This window comes from Salmo salar, chromosome 12 (genome assembly GCF_965601325.2).
Source record: "Salmo salar chromosome 12, fSalSal1, whole genome shotgun sequence".
Lineage (NCBI taxonomy): Eukaryota > Metazoa > Chordata > Actinopteri > Salmoniformes > Salmonidae > Salmo > Salmo salar.
The window spans coordinates 67,808,414-67,829,611 of record NC_138302.1 but is presented as its reverse complement, the minus strand read 5'-3'; the positions used below and the strand labels follow the sequence as shown (position 1 = coordinate 67,829,611).

At 42.7% G+C, this 21,198-nt stretch overlaps 1 protein-coding gene across 3 annotated transcripts; it reads right to left on the bottom strand.

Annotated features, from left to right (window-relative positions):
• Positions 1–570: 570 nt before the first annotated feature.
• LOC106565558 (MAP kinase-activated protein kinase 2) lies at positions 571–19,054 on the bottom strand. 3 transcript variants are annotated; one of them, XR_001319686.3, is made up of 14 exons: positions 18,124–19,054; positions 13,461–13,600; positions 13,046–13,110; positions 12,855–12,934; positions 12,574–12,700; positions 12,256–12,331; positions 11,820–11,944; positions 11,529–11,614; positions 11,366–11,446; positions 6,028–6,176; positions 1,976–2,061; positions 1,171–1,766; positions 898–1,034; positions 571–724 (listed from the first exon to the last, which is right to left on the bottom strand). XR_001319686.3 is itself a non-coding variant. In XM_014132817.3 (10 exons), the coding sequence occupies exons 1-10, from the start codon at positions 18,397–18,399 to the stop codon at positions 9,579–9,581; spliced, it is 1,263 nt and encodes a 420-aa protein (XP_013988292.1). In that variant the 5' UTR covers positions 18,400–19,053; the 3' UTR covers positions 9,204–9,578. The 3 variants fall into 3 exon arrangements, 1 of the variants encoding a protein (XP_013988292.1); XR_001319685.3 differs by having other exon boundaries at positions 1,976–6,176; XM_014132817.3 differs by lacking the exons at positions 571–724; positions 898–1,034; positions 1,171–1,766; positions 1,976–2,061; positions 6,028–6,176 and adding an exon at positions 9,204–9,785 and having other exon boundaries at positions 18,124–19,053.
• Between the last annotated feature and the right edge of the window lie 2,144 nt (positions 19,055–21,198).

Genomic DNA, 21,198 nt, shown 5'->3' with positions numbered 1-21,198 from the left:
ATACACCCACTCCACTGAATAGCAGGCTAGTGATTGCTTTGCAATGCTTGCAGTTAGCCACTGACTCCTTGCAAACCCCTCATTGTTGAATTTGCGATTTCCGACTGGTGTAAGGTTTATGTCCAATGGCCGAAGAGCACCGATATGTTTTATCTATAATTTCTCTTCATGTGGCACGGATTGAAAAGGATTTTCCAGTAGATTGTTGACTTGATTCATGATGATGACTGCTAGCTTAGATTTTGAAAGTATGATGTTGACATGATCAGTCCAATCAAAGCTACATAGATATAATGTGATTTGACGTCATTTTATCTGTGGCCAATGACCTTGAGCCTTCTTGGATGGGCACTTCTAATGTAACTCTATGGCAGCACCCAAGGGGCTTGAATTTGAGCTCTACCAGTAGATTTTGCGGTGACGTGTCCCCATGAGTGAGCCAATCACGGCGCAACTAGAGAACATTACCAACCCCTAAGCTCTATATTTTCCGCTGGTTGCCCCATCATCACAGAAAGCACAGAGCAAGGCTGGAGCTGCTTTACTCAAGAAAGCAAAAAAGAGACCAAGTTTGTTTGTAGCTTTATTAACTCAATTATTTTTTTTACATTGTTTTCAAACATATGTGACATGTATTAATGCCAAAATAACATGAAAAACAGGCAACAAAAAGCTTAACAGGTGGGGCTCTGCCCTGAATGACGGGTCACCACTGCGTCACAGACTGTGGATGAGATGAAATAGAGAGAGATACAGATCAGGTCAGACTACAGCAGAAGGTGAGCCCACCTGTCATACGTGCACACACACACCATTGTACTAACCACACATCAAATTCACCATGTATTGGAAATTGTCTACAACTGTCATTGACATGCCACAGTCATATTCTCTCACTGATCGGAAGCTGATGCTCTTTCTGATCATCTCAGGGTGTGCCCCTCTAGGAGGAGGGTGTGTCTGTCCTTCATATCCTCCTCGTTTAGCCCCGCCTTCCTGAGCAGCTTCCTCAGAGCAGGGTCCAGCTCACTAGACTGCACACAGATGAGGATGTTACAATACAATAGCATTAATGACTGTGATATAACAGAGATATAAATGTGATCATAATGCAGTATCAAAATGTTAATGGTTGTGTTAAAACAATAGTGGTGCAGGTGCTGTACTCACACTGAGGCCTTGCTCTGGGCCCACTCCCACCTGGGACTACTGTCTGGAGAAGAGACAAGATTAAATCAGTCAGACAGCCATTTATATTTTCTTCCATTCTAATGCAGCATCATAAAATGTATCTAATAGTGAATTATCTGTCTGTCTGAGCTCCAGTGTGCTGATGTAGGCCTATATATTTCTCGTTCTGACACATCTGGAGATGGAGTGCTGATCTCAGATCTGCTCTGTTCCTGTTCACAGACAGCCTGAGGCAGAGTCCACACTGTCAGTACGGTTCAGCTGAGTCTGCCCACTAGCTCTGTTTGAGAAAGACAGGGAGAGGAAGCAAGACAGCAAGAGATAAACAGTCAAATAAAGTGTTATGGGGAGAAAATGACAAAGAGTGACGTGAGACAGCGAGATCGGGGAAGAGGAGACGCGGGGAGAAAGAGAAGAGGACTGGCCTGCCTGAAGCTGAGAGAACTAATTATATTGTAAATGTGATGTGACGTGTGTGTGTTGCTTTCCAAATCTGGGGCTTGTTGGATCTGTCTCTCCAAGGCTGCACAGAACCTCTCTGCCACAGCTGCAAGGTTCAGGCTCACCTGGCAGTCCTGCACAAATACACACAGCCAGTGTGGGAGGCCGTCAAGGACCAGAACAAAGACGTTTTCAGAGCCATGCTATTGGCCAAAGCCTTTTTAATAGCAGAATGGTTAATATGCCCCTAAAAGATGTTCCATAAACAGTTTTGTTGATTTGACCATCAGGGGTGAAACAGGATTGTGTTTGATAAGGGGAGAACTTGGAGCATGTCACTTACATTTGCAGGGAAGGTGTGGCAGTAGGGGCAGATGCAGAGTAACGAAATGGAACATACAGTTCCTGTTCCCATAGCAACTCAGCTCTCTGGTAGGTTAAAGGAGAAAGAGATGAGAGAATTAAGTGGTTAAAATGAGTCATCAGTAATTTACAAAAGAAAAACATCCACACCCTTTACAACAAAGCCTATTGTTTTTTAAGGAACATGCAAGCTCATGGTGACTGGTAAAGACATAAGAAAACTGTGTTACGTTCCCCGGTTTCTGTGTTGTTTTGGGTTTGTATGTATGTGTGTGTGTGTATTTCAGGAAATGGAATCCTGTATTCTTCAAGCAGCTGATTGGTCGGCCCCATCGATGATTGGCACTCTGAACCCTCCCTCTCGTCAGGGGAAACAGCTGTCTTCAATTACCAACTCCTTCTACATCTGGATAAAAGCCAGTGTTCCTTGGTCAGGAGGAGAGAGCTTCTTTGATGTCCTGTGTTGGTCTGTGAAAGATTTGTTGATGTATTTTGTAGCTGCTACTCCTGAGGTATGTGTATGCCAATAGGGCTTAGTGTTTTTGACTATTGAAATTGTTCACTTTCAGTTAGTAATTATTCTTGTTTTATTTGTTCCTGGGGGGAGGGAAATGCACCTTTGGAGTGTTTAGGCAAGAGGCCTGCGGGTGTACATAACCTGTAGTATTTACTGTCTATGCACACTAGGTAAGACCTGGGTGGACCACCCCCTGTATTTTGGTTAGCGTACCAGGAGGTGCTAAAAGATTATGTAAGTAGTGGGTAGGTAGGAGAGGGGACTATTTCACTTTAACTTTCTTTCTTTTGGTTCTGTCCAGCCCTTTTCCCCACATTACTGTGTTAGGAATAATAAATTCACTGTAAACGGTCATCTTTTCTACCTTTGTTGTCCTGCACCAACGATCACATACCTTTTTCACTCCACGGGGAGTTGAGTTGTAGCAGGGTGTTGCGTTCCCTCCGCCAAGAGGCATGCGTAACATAATGGGGGGTTCATCCAGGATTATTAAATCCACAGTACTCCTCTGCTCTGATCTCTGTGATTGGTGATTGAGGTGTGGTGGTAGGTTGTGAGTTTGGGTGACTTAATTTACGTGTTTTCACCAGGCTGCTGTGTACCATGGCTGCCTCAGCCATCTCCCATTTTATTGAAGTGCCCTCGGTTGATCGATTGGTGGGGTTTCATAAAGTAGACCTTTGCGCCATAGCTGACCATTATGGACTCTTCGTCCCTGAGGAAGCCCTAAAGGCTGAGTTGTTGGTGCTAGTCAGGGAGGGTTTAGTGAGAAAATGAATTTTCTTGTTGAAAGATGAGGGAGGTGGATAGACCTTCCGATGCCAAGTCGGAGGAAGGGGTTGCTCGTACACCCTCAACATTGCCCCGCTTCAACCCTTTATCTTCTGCTTCGGGTTGTTCAGACGGGACCACTAGGCTAAAGGTGATGCTATCCTGTTTGGAAATGGCGCTAAAATATAAAGCGCGTGTTTATCCAGCTGGAGTTTGCTAGACTGGAGCTAGACGCTGGCTCCAGTGTGACTCCACAACCTACTCATCCTCAAGCCTACTTCAAAGTGAGTAAAAAGTCCCTCCATTTCAGAAGTTGATTCCTATTTCTCTGCGTTTGCGCATGTGGCCGCTGCGCTGCTTTGGCCAGTTGAGGTTTGGCCGCCCCTGTTGCAATCTAAATTGTCTGGGAAAGCCCAGGAAGTAGTAGCCACTTTCTCCTTGGAAGACAAGTTTACAGTACGATATAGTTAAAAACAACCGTGTTGCGGGCTTATGAGTTGGTGCCTGAAGCTTAAAGGCAGCGCTCACTGTACTTTTGTTGCATTTGCTAGGGACAAAGTCTGTTCAATCGCTGGTGTTCGGCCCGTTACGCTAACACCTTTGATATTCGGGCGTTGATGCTGTTGGAGGATTTTAAAAGCAACCTGCCTGAGAGTTGTAGTTCATTGCAATGAACAGAAAGTGGCGACATTGGCCCAGGCAGCAGTGTTGGCAGATGAGTACGCTGGTGTGCCTCGTTTTGAAAGCTGAACGATAACGTTATCAGTGCCTCGTTCGGGTCTTTTTTTTTCTCGACGGCGACCCTAAGCCTTCGCATGAAATCCGTGAATGTTTTTACTGTTACCAAAAGGGTCACGTGATTGCGGACTGCCCGGTTTTGCAAAATAAACCGACACAGTCCCTGTCACCATCCCTTAAGTTAAAAAGCGTGGGTTTAGTCCAGTCTTTGGCTCGTCCGTTGGACCGAGTTACTGATTCAGCGTTTGGGAAACCGGATCCTATCTATGCTCTGTTTTATCTCTGCTGGTTCTTTCCTTAACTGGAGAACAAGCAGATCAAATCTTACAAGACACCGGTGCGGTGCAGTCAATAATCATTACTGACGCTTTACCCGGTCCCCTGAAACGTATTGTGGCTCGCATGTCATATTACAGGGTATAGAGACAAACATACCTGTCCCATTACACTGGGTCCACTTAGTGTCAGACTTGGTATCAGGACGTTTCTGTGTCGGTGTAGTGTCTACACTGCCAGTAAAAGGAGTCCCATTGCTACTAGGGAACGATATCGCTGGTGGTAACGTAACTCCTGTGTTAGAAGTAGTAGACAACCCAGAAATCAAAACTGCAGATGATAAATTGGTTCAAGCATTTCCTCATGTTTTTCCTGCTTGTGTTAACGAGGGCACAATCTCGCAAGCTGGGAGATGTGGTGGAATTGTGTAGTTCCATTTTTGAGAATGTGAGGTAGAAGACAATGCACCGAGTATTCCTTCTGGAAGGCTGATGGTTTTTACCCCCGTTTAAAAACAACTAAGGCATGGGAAGGTTAAATCGCGCCCCAATTACATGATATTCTTTTGTCTGGCACCCCCGAGAAGGTGATTGGTGTCTCCCTTTTGACATTCAGTCTTTGAAGTGTTTAACTTCAGTAATTTCCATTGAGGAAGCTGAAACTAGGGAGACTGCGTACTTTATGGAAGCAGACGTTTTGATGCATAAATGGGCAGCTCATAACAGTTAGTAACTGGAGTGACATGTTTCAAGTGGTTGTTCTGACAACAGGTGCTGTCATTCGTCCATGACCAGGCGTGGTCCGGACATTTGGGGATCACGAAGACTTATAACCGAGTCCTTCGTAATTTTCTTTCTGGCCAGGTTTGGAGTCTGACATTGTCCAATTTTTGTAAAGCATGTCAACTCACTGGGAAAGCGACTCAAACAGTTCCTCGTGCGCCGCTCTGCCCGATTCCTGTGGTGGGGGAACCATTTTTACGAGTGATAATCGATTGTGTAGGTCTGTTGCCGAAAACCAGGTCAGGTAACCAGTTCTTACTAACAATGTGCAGTGCTACTCGATACCCAGAGGCTATCCCTCTGCATACTATAACGGCTAAGACTGTGTTTAAGGCACTAGTGAAGTTCTTCTCTGTTTGGCCTCCCTAAAGTAATCCAAACTGATCAGGGAACCAAATTTATGTCAAAACTGTTCTTAAATGTGTTAAAGACTTTGTATTTCCCATCAGGTCTCCAGTCCGTATCATCCGGAGAGTCAAGGGGCCTTCGAACGCTGGCATCAGACGCTTAAGGCGACGCTACGCAAGTATTGCATGGATACCAGTACCGATTGGGATGAGGGGGTGCCCTTTGTCTTATTTACTATCAGGGAAACAATACAAGAGTCCTTAGGGTTCAGCCCTGCTGACCTTGTGTTTGGGCACACCCCATGGGGTCTGCTAAAAGGATATGCTCCTTCAAAACTACCTCCTACACCCAGTAGCGCCCCTAAAAATGTGTTGGATTATGTCAGTAAGATGTGGGAGAGACTGAGCGCCGCATGTGCGTTGGCCCAAAAGTCTCATCTCAAACGCATGCAATTACATGACAAAGAGGCTGTTGGCCATTCTTTTGCACAAGGGGATCAAGTTTTGGTTTTGTTGCCAATCCCTGGCTCATCTGTCGGCAGGTTTTTCCGGGCCATATCTTGTGGAAAAGAAACTCTGACACCAATTATGTGATAAACACCCTCAGACCGTAGGCGTTCTTTAGGTGTGCGTCATGTCAACATGCTGAAAGCATATTATATGCGTGACACTCCAGACAGCTCCTCGGGTAATCTGGTCCAACCCGCCATCTCCAGTGTGGCTGCGGTGGTGCGGAAGCCTGGCTGGGACCTAGAGGAGGATAAGGAGGACGGATTGGAGTTACGCCATATGTTACGTTACAGCAGTTTGAACGCTTATGTAATTCAGAGATGCTGAAAAAGTTACCCTCTCAAATGGAACATTTGGATAACGATCAAACTAATGATCTTATCCTATTGATAAATAGTTCTAAATGTGTTTCAGGACATTCCAAGTCGCACGTCTATCTTGGAACATGAAGTGGATGTGGGGAACGCTGCTCCTATACGTCAGCAACCGTACCGGGTTAACGCTAAGGAAAGGGAGGTAATGAAAAGTGAGGTAGCTTATTTATTACAGAATGACATGGCAAAACCCAGTAACAGCTCCTGGAGTTCCCGTGTATTCTCGTTCCTAAGCCTGACGGTAAGTCCCGCTTATGTATGGACTATCGCTGCGTAAATGCCATTACAAATGCCTGAAGGTACCACGTTCATCTGTACAAACAATAGTACGCAAGTATAAACACCATGGAACCACGCAGCCGTCATACCTCTCAGGAAGGAGACGCATTCTGTCTCCTAGAGATGAACGTACTTTGGTGCGAAAAGTGCAAATCAATCCCAGAACAACAGCGAAGGACCTTGTGACGATGCTGGAGGAAACCGGTACAAAAGTATCTATATCCACAGTAAAAACTAGTCCTATATCGACATAACTTGAAAGGCCACTCAGCAAGGAAGAAGCCACTGCTCCAAAACCGCCACAAAGTCAGACTATGGTTTGCAACTTCATATGGGGACAAAGATCATACTTTTTGGAGAAATGTCCTCTGGTCTGATGAAACAAAAATAGAACTGTTTGGCCATAATGACCATCGTTATGTTTGGAGGAAAAAGGGGGAGGCTTGCAAGCCGAAGACCACCATCCCAACTGTGAAGCACGGGAGTGGCAGCATCATGTTGTGGGGGTGCTTTGCTGCAGGAGGGACTGGTGCACTTCACAAAATGGATGGCATAATGGGGGAGGAAAATTATGTGGATATGTTGAAGCAACATCTCAAGACATCAGTCAGGAAGTTAAAGCTTGGACGCAAATGGGTTTTCCAAATAGACAATGACCCCAAGCATACTTCTAAAGTTGTGGCAAAATGGCTTAAGGCCAACAAAGTCAAGGTATTGGAGTGGCCATCACAAAGCCCTGACCTCAATCCCATAAATTTGTGGGCAGAACTGAAAAAGCGTGTGCAAGCAAGGAGGCCTACAAACCTGACTCAGTTACACCAGCTCTGTCAGGAGGAATGGGCCAAAATTCACCTAACTTATTGTGTGACACTTGTGGAAGGCTAGCCGATAAATTGTTTAACTTGGGTCAAACGTAAAGGCAATGCTACCAAATACTAATTGAGTGTATGTAAACTTCTGACCCACTGGGAATGTGATGAAAGAAATAAAAGCTGAAATAAATCATTCTCTCTACTATTATTGTGACATTCACATTCTTAAAATAAAGTGGTGATCCTAACTGACTTAAAACAGGGAATTTTTACGAGGATTAAATGTCAGGAATTGTGATACTGAGTTTTAAATGTATTTGGCTAAGGTGTATGTAAACTTCTGACTTCAACTGTGTCTATATTTTATTTATACTGCCGCAGCAGTAAGTCGTTGGCTGTAGTAGCCCTCAATAAATTGGAATACCAGGTTCACATGTTTGCCTTCAAGTTTACTATTTTTTTTCAAAAACATAATCTATGGATTTATTTAGGTTGCTTAAGACAATTTATTTAGTATTGAATAAGTTTATTTCAACAGTGAAAGTGTGGTTTCAAAACAAAGTGTCTTCCATGTCCTCACGTCCCTGAATGTTCCCTACTCTACCTGCTAAATTATTGACCTAATGAAACATAATCCTAAATAGATTTGTAAGTACGGTGTTTGAAAGCAGCTTGGAATCTAAGAAGGCACCAGAACCACGGTGATTTAGTGGGATTTTGCAATACATGGTTTGAAAAAGCATGTGGTCAAACAAAGCTTCGGCCATCATTGTTTATGTACTTCTGATACATGAATCGGTACACTGCTTCGCCGTTAGCTGCTTAGAGATTTCGACGCATGCCTCGGAGCTCCGGTATCAAACGTAACATCACTTTTATTTAGGATAATACCATGCGTATTTCGCAAGGCCTTATTTTGAGGGCCTAGTTTTCCTTAATACAGGGGCCTGAAACTCATACACATCCCTTTGAACCATGCCCATCATATTTCCCAGCATGCTGTATTGCAGGTTTATTTTTAGAATTGTTTTCTAGCTATGTTTGTGCATGTACATTGATTAATATTATGCTACACAAAGATAACTAACATACATTTTTCTAAACTAATCCAATCAATTAGTTAGATCGCTGGAATAACGTTCAGGCGTGACTGTTGCTCAATGACTGACAACATTTGAGACCCTGATGTTAATCAAATGCAATCGCCATCTTAAATGATTAACCAAGATCTAAAATGATCGTTAAAGAACCATATGCTATGACAATGATGTAAAGAGTAATGCAATGCATGATGTAAAGAAATTCTAGAAACTTAATGGTAAAGTCTGTTTAGCTTGATATTTGTATTACTGTCATTCTTTTGATTGTTTAGCATGTAAAAAAAAAAATGGAATCATTAAGTATTTAATTCTAAGCTATTAAGATTTATTTATATATATATGTGTGTGCTAATTAAATTTAGACTAAACTAACTGTTGTAGTTTTTGGTTCTTCAGCAAAAAAAAATACTTTTTTTTTTACTTGCATGCATTCAAATATTTGTTTTTCTGAGACCTGTATTTGAATATCAAAGGAAATAGTTTCTCTATATTCGACAACTTCAAGTATTTGAAAAGTTGGTAATTTCAAATAAAATACAACTGTCCTTTTTTTCCTCTCTCACATGCATCAGTCACTTAAACAGTCATGCATACACATACAGAAATGTGCATGAGAAAGTACTAAGGGAAGGTACTGTACTCATGTGAGACCACATCTTCATACATGACACATTCAGACCCAAACAACAAAGTAATACAAAATTCCTTAGAAACAAACATTTATTTCATGAAAATAATAGCAGTAAATAAACATGACATCTACAAAACAAAAGCAAATATATTATAGATCAGTCTGATTAACTGAGCTGGAAACTCGTATGTGCTGGTGACAGAACAAGTAAAAGACAGAGATAAAAGCCTTATCTTTCTGATTACTGCCAACAGAGGGCAAATTGCTGCCATCTCAATCTTGGCGTGGTCCAATTAAAAACTTATTTTGACCAATAACGAGAATAGTTTTCCTGACCACATCTGATTAATTCCCGAAACAACTCGTGATCAGGGCCCTGGGGAATATTGGTCCAAATAATGTCCTTAATATAACATCCCCTCCTCCCTCTCCCTTCCCTCAGACTCTCACTGGCTGTTACAAACCATTGCTCCGACTACTCCTTCACCCCCTCCTCCCCCACCACCTCCCCCTCCTCCCTCTCCCTCAGCCGCCCCAGCACCAGGTCTATTGCGTCTCTTATTGAGCAGCGGGTTGTTGGATGTGTCCAGGTCTTTGATCTTCACCTGGTCGTAGTCTACACGCATGGTGGCCAGGGCACTGGTCATCTCTTCCTGTAGCCAGACAGTACAGATACTGTGCCTTCAGAAATTATGCATACCCCTTGACTTATTCCACATTTTGATATGTTACAGCCTGAATTCAAAATTGATGAAATATTTTTTTTCACCCATCTACACACAATACCACATAATGACAAAGTGAAAACATGTTTTTAGAAGTCTTTGCAAATCTATTGAAAATGAAATACAGAAATATCTAATTTACTGTAGATAAGTATTCACATCCCTGAGTCAATACGTGTTAGAATTACCTTTGGCAACGATTACAGCTTTAAGAGCCTTGAACACCTGGATTGTGCAATATTTGCTCATTATTCTTTAAAAAATTCTTCAAGCTCTGTCAAGTTGGTTGTTGATCATCGCTAGACAGCCATTTTCAAGCCAATTTAAGTCAACTGTAACTAGGCCACTCAGGAACATTCAATGTCCTCTTGGTAAGCAACTCCAGTGTATATTTGGCCTTGTGTTTTAGGTTATTGTCCTGTTGTAAGATGAATTTGTCTCCCAGCAGACTGACCCAGGTTTTCCTCTAGGATTTAGCCTGTGCTTTGCTCCATTTTCATTTATTTTCATCCTAAAAAAAAATCCCTAGTCCTTGCTGATGACAAGCATACCCATACCATGATGCAGTCAACCTCGTGCTTGAAAATATGAAGTGTTAGTCAGTGATGTGTTGGATTTGCTCCAAACATAAAACGTTCATTTCTTTGCCACATTTCTTGCAGTTTTACTTTCGTGCCTTATTCCAAACCGGATGCATGTTATGGAATATTTGTACAGGCCGCCTTTTCACTCTGTCATTTAGGTTAGTATTGTGGAGTAACTACAATGTTGTTGATCCATCCTAAGTTTTCTTCTATCACAGCCATAAAACTCTGCCTGACTCTCCGGCAACGGAGTTAGGAAGGAAGCCTTTCTTTGTAGTGACTGGGTGTATTGATACACCATCCAAAGTTTAATAAATTCACTATGCTCGAAGGGATATTCATTATTTTTTTTTTTTTTTTTTACCCATCTACCAATAGGTGACCTTATTTGCGAGACGTGGTTAAATCTGTGTTTAAGATTCACTGCTCGACTGAGGGACCTTACAATTATCTGTATGTGTGGAGTACAGAGATGAGTCATTCAAAAATCATGTTAAACACTATTATTGCACACAGAGTGAGTCCATGCAACTTGTTTTGTGACTTGTTTACTCCTGAACATATTTAGGCTTGCCATAACAAAGGCTTGAGTAGTTATTGACCCAAGACATTTCAACTTTTTATTTTAAATTAATTTGTAAAAATGTATAAAAACATTAAATCCACTGAAATTAGGAGGTATTGTGTGTATGCCAGTGACACAAAATTGAAATGTAACCCATTTTAAATTCCGTTTAACACAATGTGGAAAAAGTCAAGGGGTGTGAATACTTTCTGAAGGCGCTGTAGATAGTTGCAGTGTGGGTCTTACAAATATAGTGTTTACCACCCCCTAATGGCTTCTTAGTGCTAGATTAAATTGGCCCATTGATATGCAGCGTTTCTTGTTACCACAGTGTCTGTTTTACAGCTCTCTAGTCTCACCTTGACATCGTCCCACAGTTCTCTGTCCTCTGTCAGAACACGGGACGTGTGCAGAGGAGTCGGAGGGACCACCATCGACTGCTGTAATGTTAACACACACACCCACACAGTGTAAATGAGTCATATTATCCACAGCACTCAGACATGCAGTAGTAATACTCACATTGATCCAAGGGTGGTTCATGAACTGCCCAATGGTCATCCTCTCGTTAGGGTCTGTCTTCAGCAGCTGGTTGATCAGCTGTTTGGCTACAGAGGTAAAGGTCATAGGTCAACAAGCATAGTAAATAAAACATGATTAGGTAAACTAGTCAAGATGCTTGTCAAAGGACCTACAAATCACAACCGTAAAAAAAATCTGTCAAATATTTGGAACTTAGCAGAACATAGTTTGTCTTGCAGTGAAGCATCTCCCTCTACTATAGAACCCACAGTATTCTGCCTCTAGTCTGACCTTCCTCCGACACTTCCGCCCACTCAGGGTTGGGGAACTTGTACTGGCCCATCCTGATCCTCTGCTTCATCCCTGGAGAGATGGCCTGGCCAGTGTTAGAGTAGAATGGAGGGAACCCACACAGCCTGGGGACACAGCACACACTTCAACATGAGAATAGAGCAACTACAGCTACTGTATGCACTCCAACTGGACACTCATTGAACAGTCATTCATGCTATATACAAGGAGGGAGAGAAGGAGAGGGAGAAAGCAAGTGGACCATGAGAAGCTGAGTGTTAAGAGGGGTAGTAGAGAGAAATGAGGGTGTAAATGAGGCCCAGGGGTGAACGGTAGGGGGAGTGAGAGTGAATGAGAGGCCTGTGACTTGATTCTCACACATTCACAGACACACTCACAGACACACTTATAGCACACAGACACACTAGGTACTCACAGGATGTACATGATCACGCCCAGAGACCACATGTCACACGACTTGTCATACTTCTCTGGACCAAGCACCTCGGGGGCTGATAGACAGACATTGAGACAGAGACCAAGACACCAAGAGGCAACCAGTCAGGCAGACAGACGGACAATATGATGGGTAAAAGTCAACCATAATACTTTATTGCCTGCACACCATTCAGATCCGGATAGTATACTACACCACTACTGGTGTAACAGACCCAACACTCACCAACATAGTAGGGGGTGTAACAGACCCAACACTCACCAACATTGTAGGGGGTATAACAGACCCAACACTCACCAACATAGTAGGGGGTGTAACAGGGTGTCTGGAGGGAGTTGTGGAGGGTGGTCTCCTTGGCAAAGCCAAAGTCAGTTAGTTTCAGCACGCCATTGGTCTCCTTGGTGGTGTAGAGCAGATTTTCAGGCTATTGCGTGTTTGTGTGTGGAGGGAGGGAGGTGTAAAAAAGAAAGCAATAAGTACATCACTAAAACCACCAGCGGTAAATACATGCCTGTCAGCGAGTGTCAGGTGAAAAATAAAATTATGTAAATGATGTGTGTCTAAGAGTAGAGTTCCACCTTGACATCTCTGTGAGCTATGTCCATGTGGTGAAGGTACTCAATGGCCGTGCCTATGTCCCTCATGATCTCCGCAGCCTCTGATTAAAAGCCATGACATATGAATCTGATTAACAAAATGCGCACAGCTATAGGGTCACTGTAAATAATTGAGCACTGTAAATAATACAACACAGTTCCCCATAACTCACCTCTCTCTGTGAATGCCTGGTCCCCTCTGGCCTGAATGTGACTGAACAGCTCCCCTCCTTCCATACTGAGCCAGGAACAACAACAAGAGACACAGATCAGAGCTTCTCAACAAGAGAACAAAGCCATCAATTGAACAAGGCCAGCATTGTCCCTTAGTAATTACTGGGCAATTACTGAGCCCAATCAACAAATTCTAAGCATAATGACCAAGAAAGAGAACTGAGACATATTTGATGTTTATGTAAACTTTCATTTGGCCAGGAGTTTTTCCTGACCACGTGACCTAACCAGGAAAAATTCCTGGCCCTACTCATTAGTTATGGTTTTAAAGTCTGACATGCTAGAAAAGCTAAGAGGGAAGATATGTATCATACACAAATGCATTCTGGTCTATGTAGTCTCTATGGTCCTCACCACTCCATGATGATAAGCAGGCATTTCTTCCCCTGGTGCATGTTCTCATAAAGGCTGAGGATGTGAACGATGTATGGGCCCCCCGACACTCTCCAATGCAGCTCTACCTCCCGCCGCGCCTTAGGACTATCATACAGAATCTGCCCCCACAGAGAAGAAGGGTGGGTATAGAAACAGAGACGAAGAGGGAGAACAATGGGCATGTTTAGGAAGCACATTTACTATGACTAGGTATGATGATGGATGCAGCATGCATCTGTAGTGGAACGTGTGCATCTATGCAACATGTACAGTACCAGTCAACATTTTGGACACACCTACTCATTCCAGGGTTTTTCTTAATTGTTTTCTATTTTCTACATTATAGAATAATAGTGAAAATGTCAAAACTATGAAATAACACATATGGAATCATGTAGTAACCAAAAAAGTGTTAAACAAATCAAAATATATTTTAGATTCATCAAAGTAGCCACCCTTTGCCTTGATGACAGCTTTGCACACTCTTGGCATTCTCTCAACCAGCTTCATGAGGTGGTCACCTGGAATGCATTTCAATTAACAGGTGTGCCTTGTTAAAAGGTAGTTTCTGGAATTTCTTTCCTTAATGCGTTTGTGCCAATCAGTTTTGCTGTGACAAGGTAGGGTTGGTATACAGAAGATAGCTATTTGGTAAAGACCAAGTTCATATTATGGCAAGAACAGCTAAAATAAGCAAAGAGAAACAACAGTCCATCCTTACCTTAAAACATGAAGGTCAGTCAATACGGAACATTTCAAGAACTTTGAAAGTTTCTTCAAGTGCAGTCACAAAAACCATCAAGCGCTATGATGAAACTGGCTCTCATGAGGACCACCAGAGGAAAGGAAGACCCAGAGTTACCTCTGCTGCAGAGGATAAGGTAATTAGAGTTACCAGCCTCAGATTGCAGCCCAAATAAATGCTTCAGAGTTCAAGTTACAGCCACATCTCAACATCAACTGTTCAGAGGAGACTGTGTCAATCAGGCATTCATGGTCGAATTGCTGCAAAGAAACCACTACTAAAGGACACCAATAAGAAGAAGAGACTTGCTTGGGCCAAGAAACACGAGCAATGGACATTGGACTGAAATCTGTCCTTTGGTCTGATGAGTCCAAATTTGAGATGTTTGTTTCCAACAGCCCTGTCTTTGTGAGACGCAGAGTAAGTGAACGGTGTGGCAAAAAAGGGGGTTGAGTGATAAATGGCAGATATGTGAGGGCAGAACTAATAAACGGGCTCTGCCCGATCACTAAAATGGCCACCACGATCAGAACTACAGATCACAAAATGGCCGACTGCCAAAACTACAATTCCCAGAAGCAAGGGGAACCCTCAGAAGGTGGAGCCGACCCACAGATAAAAGGTCAAGAAAAACCAGGAAGAGAGAGAGAGGGCGGGAAGGATCTATGAACCATAGAGAAAGAGACAATCTACATTGGCTGGATTTACCGTGTTCGAGCTGGACTGTTTTGGACTTACCTGTTGGCGTTTAGACCTGGACCTACCGAGAACCAGATTTGTGTACCGAACCCTGCGATCCTTGACCTTACCTGCGGCCTGGGTGGACCAGGACAGCGAAACAAACACACAGGTACTGTCATGTTCGAAAGAACTTTCATTCTGGGCTGACTTTGGTGACAGTTTCCCACTTAAATTGTGACAAACGCTCCTAACTTTGAAGAGGTTTGCCACAACGGATGATCTCTGCATGTGTTTCCCACAGTGAAGCATGGAGGAAGAGGTGTGATGGTGCTTTGCTGGTGACACTCAGTGATTTATTCAGAATTCAAGGCACACTTAAGCAGCATGGCTACCACAGCATTCTGCAGCGATACGCCATCCCTCTGGTTTGCGCTTAGTGGGACTATCATTTGTTTTTCAACAGGACAATGATCCAACACACCTCCCAGGCTGTGTAAGGGCTAGTTGACCAAGAAGGAGAGTGATGGGGTGCTGCATTAGATGACCAGGCCTCCACAATCCCCCGACCTCAACCCAATTGAGATGGTTTGGGATGAGTTGGACTGCAGTGTGAAAGAAAAGCAGCCAACAAGTTCTCAGCATATGTGGGAACTCCTTCAAGACTGTTGGAAAAGCATTCCTCATGAAGCTGGTTGAGAGAATGCCAAGAGTGTGCAAAGCTGTCATCAAGGCAAAGGGTGGCTACTTTGAAGAATCTCAAAAATAAAATAAATGTTGATTTTCTTAACACTTTTTTGGTTACTACATGATTCCATGTGTTATTTCATAATTTTGATATCTTCACTATTATTGTACAATGTAGAAAATAGTAAAAAATAAAGAAAAACCCTGGAATGAGTAGGTGTGTCCAAACTTTTGACTGGTACTGTATATCCTGGGTGAGTGTGTTTTTGAGTGCATGTGTCCATGTTGTCTATAACCACTCACAGGTCTTGGAGGAATTGATCATGGGTATAATAACAGCCTTAATCAGGTTAAAATCCCTGAATCTTAGTCCCACATCTCTCTCTCACCTCTCTTTCATACTTTCTCTCTCTCACACACACACAGTCTCTTCATATTCTCATGTAAGTGAATCTATCATTACAAATGAAATCTGGGCCCTTCATTCATATTAATTTGTTTGTCAGGACGATTCCCTCTAGAGTTTTTAAAATGAATGCTGCCTTTTATTAGTGCATTCAAAATCTGCCTTCATAGTGTACGAGTAATAACAACCTTGCAATGTGATTGGATGTAAGGGTGGGAGGGATCCCAAGGCACCACAGCCAGATAAACTAGCTTATCTTCTGTCTGTGACAGGATGCAGTGCATGGTGGGACAGGGAGGAGAGGGCAGGTTGAGATTAAACTGTTTACAGAGGAGTAACCTAATACTCAGCCTCAACATTGTTCAGAAATACTTGAAGAGCACACTTACAAAAGAATGTATACACTTGTGCTAGTACAACTTATCATACTCAACACATTTCATTTATCTATCTTTAGTCTACCTGGACAAAAAGAATAGGGAACTATTTTGGAGGTTGAGACTGTTCCATTGAAAACATACCCATAGGCTTTCTGTTATTGTTTTTTCAAGAATACTTCTGGTGACCCATTATTCAGGTTTTGAATTTGCATAACCTGCTGACCTAGCACTGTTTCCAAGTTGCTCACTATTCCAGTGGTTGATCTTCAAAGAACAGAAGAAAAACATTCCCCACTGGGCACAGATGTCAATTCAATGTCTATTCCGCGTTGGTACAACGTCATTTAATTAAAATGACGTGGAAACAACGTTGATTTAACCAGTGTGTGCCCAGTGGGTGACCACAGATCCCCTTGTGTCCAGAAAGGATAGATGGAGCTTAGAGCACATGCCAAGGCATAACTTAAGGAAAGAGGAACATCTGGTCCAGGTGGGTCGCATTCTGTGCAGGCTTTTGTTCCAGCCCAGCACGAACACACACCAGATTTGAGTTGAATCAGGTATATGAGAGCTTGGCTGGAACAAAAGCCTGCACATCAGAGTAGATCCTTTCTAGATGGAACATAGAATCAGTCCAGACAGAGCATGTCATTGTCCATACAACATGACAATGACTACTGGCACTAACAACAATCCCTCTGCGTAAGACACCGTCCCACACAGTACATCACTGTCTCTCCCCAGACTCATCCACTGTCTGTCTGGGCAGGAGTAGTCGAGTTAGCTTAAAGAGCTGCACTGTTGCCGCTAGTGGCTCCTCTCCAAACCCGCCTCACAGAGAGACAGTTATCTATTGGTGTTATTAGTGCTTAAGTGGACCTCTTTAAAAGAGGAACAGTCACCAGTCAAAGAAACGCACTCTCTCTCTGACTCTGTACATATATCCTCTTGTTTGTTGATACAGTAAATGTAGCAGAGGGAAGAAGTGGGACAGAATGTGACAGTAACTGACAACCTCTGTAACCTCTGCACACCAGATGCATGCTGTATACTGTAACCATGCCAAAATATGTCAATATGTCAATCAGTTTTTAGCATTATAATGTGGACATATGTCCTCCTTCATACCCCACCCCAAATCAGACAAATTAAGTGATTCCAAATAAAGGAGTGATCCCATTGGGGAAAGTCAGCTGCACAACTGAATGCCAAAATGTGTCTTGCACTATTAACCCAACCCAGCGAGGGGGCTGCCTTAATCAACATCTGTGTCATCGGTGCCCAGGGAGCAGCTGTTGTGAGGGGGTTGGTTAACTGCTTTGCTCATGGGCAGAACGGCAGATTATTTGAACCAGCAACCTTTTGGTTACTATCCCAACGCTCTTAACCGCTAGGCTACCTGCCACCCCTGGTATCAAACCGCAAAGAAGGATGAGAGATCTGTCTAGGAAGCGACTGTCTAAGATGGAGGAGTAGTGAATAATTGATGACTATTCTCCCTCTTATGTCACCGTTGTAAATACATCCTCAAGTTCCCTTTAATTTACATCAGAGGATAAGAAAAGAAAGCAAGCAAGACCTCAAATACTTGGTGCCACTTGGGTGGGTCTGATGACTGATGGTCTCTCTCGCTCTCTTGCTCAAATTAAATTCAAGGTGCTTTATTGGCATGTGAAACATATGTTTACATTAACAAAGCAAGTGAAATGGATCTCTCTCTCACACACGCACACACAAGCACACTACCTTGAGGGCACACTTCTCCCCTGTCTTCTTGCAGTAGCATTCCATCACCTTCCCACTGATACCCAGTCCTAGTACTTGAGTTGTTATTTTGTAGTCCTCTGTGACTGCGTTGCGTTTGAACTCCAGTTTTGACTGGGCAGGCAGTTGGAAATGTGTGGGGTCGCTAAGGGTGTCCCTGCCTGGGATGTGTGGAATGCTTCCACTCGGCGTCCCCTGGAGCTGAGGCTCGGATTGGATGGCCGACTGCCTCTCCTCTCCGTTACCATTATGTTGCATGATGTGTTTCTTGCCGTTCAATCCCCCCTGCTCTCCACGGGGACAGAGAGAGAGAGAGAGAGAGAGAGAGAGAGAGAGATGCAGTGGTGTCCCCTCCCCGTCCAATGTCCAGCAGCAGCCTCACGTTCCCTTTCTCCCCCCAGCTCTGAGACGAAATGGCAATTTTTCAGATTCCTTTCTCGATTTTACTTTCAATTATGAAGCAAATATAGGCGAATTAATCCACAGTAGGCTTATTTCTTTCGAGGAATAGCTACCCTATAATAATATTGGCTCATTGACCGAATAAGTTTTTGCATTGCATATCTAGAATAGTTATTTATATGAAGCATTTTGAACTTCACTCTAAAAGAACATTCTAATTTGTGGTATAGTTAACAATCTATTATGCTAAATTTGAGTTTGCATCAAAATAAATGGAACACAGGTAAACGAGCAACAGCAAATACATCTGTACCGGATGTCCAGTTTAGTAGGAATTGACCAAAATGCGCATTACATTTCCTGTTAAATCATCGGCCAAATTAAGAGAAGATAACAGTCCTCGGTCCAGTTCCCTATCCTCTCCGTTATTATTATTTCCGTTATTTTCCTCTCCGTTATTTTCCTCTCCTGTGCCCTTCTCTGGGGCTACACAAAACTCTTCAAGCCCCTTACGTCAGCGCAGCACGGCTCAAGTTTATTCACACGGCCCTCATCTCTTAAAGGAGCCTCCACACGCAAAGACGGGCGGCCAGTGGGGCATCCCTCTGGCCACAAACATAAATTCATTGCCCATTTTAACTAGGCAAGCAAGTTAAGAACAAATTCTAATGACGCTGGGCCAATTGTGCACCACCCTATGGGACTCCCAATCACAGCCAATCACATTCATTGCCCATTTTAACTAGGCAAGCAAGTTAAGAACAAATTCTAATGACGCTGGGCCAATTGTGCACCACCCTATGGGACTCCCAATCACAGCCAGTTGTGACAGCTTGGAATTGAACCAGGGTCTGTAGTGAGACTTCTAGCCCTGAGATGCAGTGCCTTAGACCACTAAACCACTCAGGAACCCTATTCCACATTGGTTCAACGTACTTTTGAAATGATGCGGAAACAGCGTTGATTCAAATAAAGAAACATTATTTTACAATATAACATTATTTTACAATATACAAAAAAACGGCTTATCAAAAGTTTGTTCACATGCAAGCAATTTACACCCAGTAGGATGTGGCATAGATTTTTGTTTTAACAAAAAATTGAAAAGGACAAAAAATGCTGGTCAGTCACAGAAGTAGTCTTTGTCGTATTAGACATTGTAACTGCATGTCATAACCCACGTATGGCATTATGTACTGCTTTATCTTCAGGACATTCTTGAGGGACGTTCATTAAAAACTACTCACCTAAAAAGATACTCCTCTGACTGGACATTTACTTTATATTACATGGTGTCAGAAATTCGTGAGAGGCACATCTCACAGCAAATTCTCCAGTGTTATATTAACACTGAAAGAGTGGGACCATATACACACTGGAACCAGTGTTAAATTAACACACTGCTTAGTGTTAAACCTTATTCAGATATTTCCAAAGAGTGCCTTGCCTTTCGAGTGAATTGCAGAGTTACCAGAAATATTCTGTGCCATGGACTTATCAATAAATATGTTAAAGTTATATATATACATTTTATTGAACACAATATCATACGTATTTCATAAGGTCTTATTTTGATTGCATAGTTTTACTTTTATATCTATCTATATCTATCTATATTTTTTGGACACCAACCTCCAAAAAGCAAGTTCTGCAGGTTCTAGTTTTGTCTAATCTTGATTATGGTCCAGTGCGGCAAGGAAATACCTAGTTAAGCTGCAGCTGGCGGGGGTTCTTTGCTGCAGGAGGGACTGGTGCACTTCACAAAATAGATGGCGTCATGAGGAAGAAAAATTATTTGGATATATTGAAGCAACATCTCAAGACATCAGTCAGGAAGTTAAAGCTTGGTCGCAAATGGGACTTCCAAATGGACAATGACCCCAAGCATGCTTCCAAAGTTCTGGCAAAATGGCTTAAAGACAACAAAGTCAAGGTATTGGAGTGGCCATCACAAAGCCCTGACCTTAATCCTATAGACAATTTATGGGCAGAACTGAAAAAGTGTGTGCAAGCAAGGAGGCCTACAAACCTGACTCAGTTACACCAGCTCTGTCAGGAGGAATGGGCCAAAATTCACCCAACTTATTGTGGGAAGCTTGTGGAAGTTAAACAATTTAAAGGCAATGCTACCAAATACTAATTGAGTGCATGTTAACTTCTGACCCACTGGAATGTGATGAAAGAAATACAGTGAGGGAAAAATGTATTTGATCCCCTGCTGATTTTGTACGTTTGCCCACTGACAAAGAATTTTTTACATTTCACCTTTATTTAACCAGGTAGGCAAGTTGAGAACAAGTTCTCATTTACAATTGCGACCTGGCCAAGATAAAGCAAAGCAGTTCGACAACATACAACAACACAGAGTTACACATGGAGTAAAACAAACATACAGTCAATAATACAGTAGAAAAATACATCTATATACAATGTGAGCAAATGAGGTGAGATAGGGAGGTAAAGGCAAAAAAAGGCCTCGGTGGCAAAGTAAATACAATATAGCAAGTAAAACACTGGAATGGTAGATTTGTAGTAGAAGAAAGTACAAAGTAGAAATAGAAATAATGGGCTGCAGAGGAACAAAATAAATAAAATAAATAAATACAGTAGGGGAAGAGGTAGTTGTTTGGGCTAAATTATAGATGGGCTATGTAC

What these genes read in the sequence shown, in the direction of transcription:
- LOC106565558 (XM_014132817.3), bottom strand. Translation starts at nt 18,399, where the DNA reads ATGCAACATAATGGTAACGGAGAGGAGAGGCAGTCGGCCATCCAATCC. An exon ending in CTGCTTATCATCATGGAGTG is followed by an intron (nt 13,111 to 13,460) that starts GTGAGGACCATA and finishes TTCCTGGCTCAG; the next exon opens with TATGGAAGGAGGGGAGCTGT. An exon ending in AACTGTGGGACGATGTCAAG is followed by an intron (nt 9,786 to 11,365) that starts GTGAGACTAGAG and finishes GTCTGGCTACAG; the next exon opens with GAAGAGATGACCAGTGCCCT.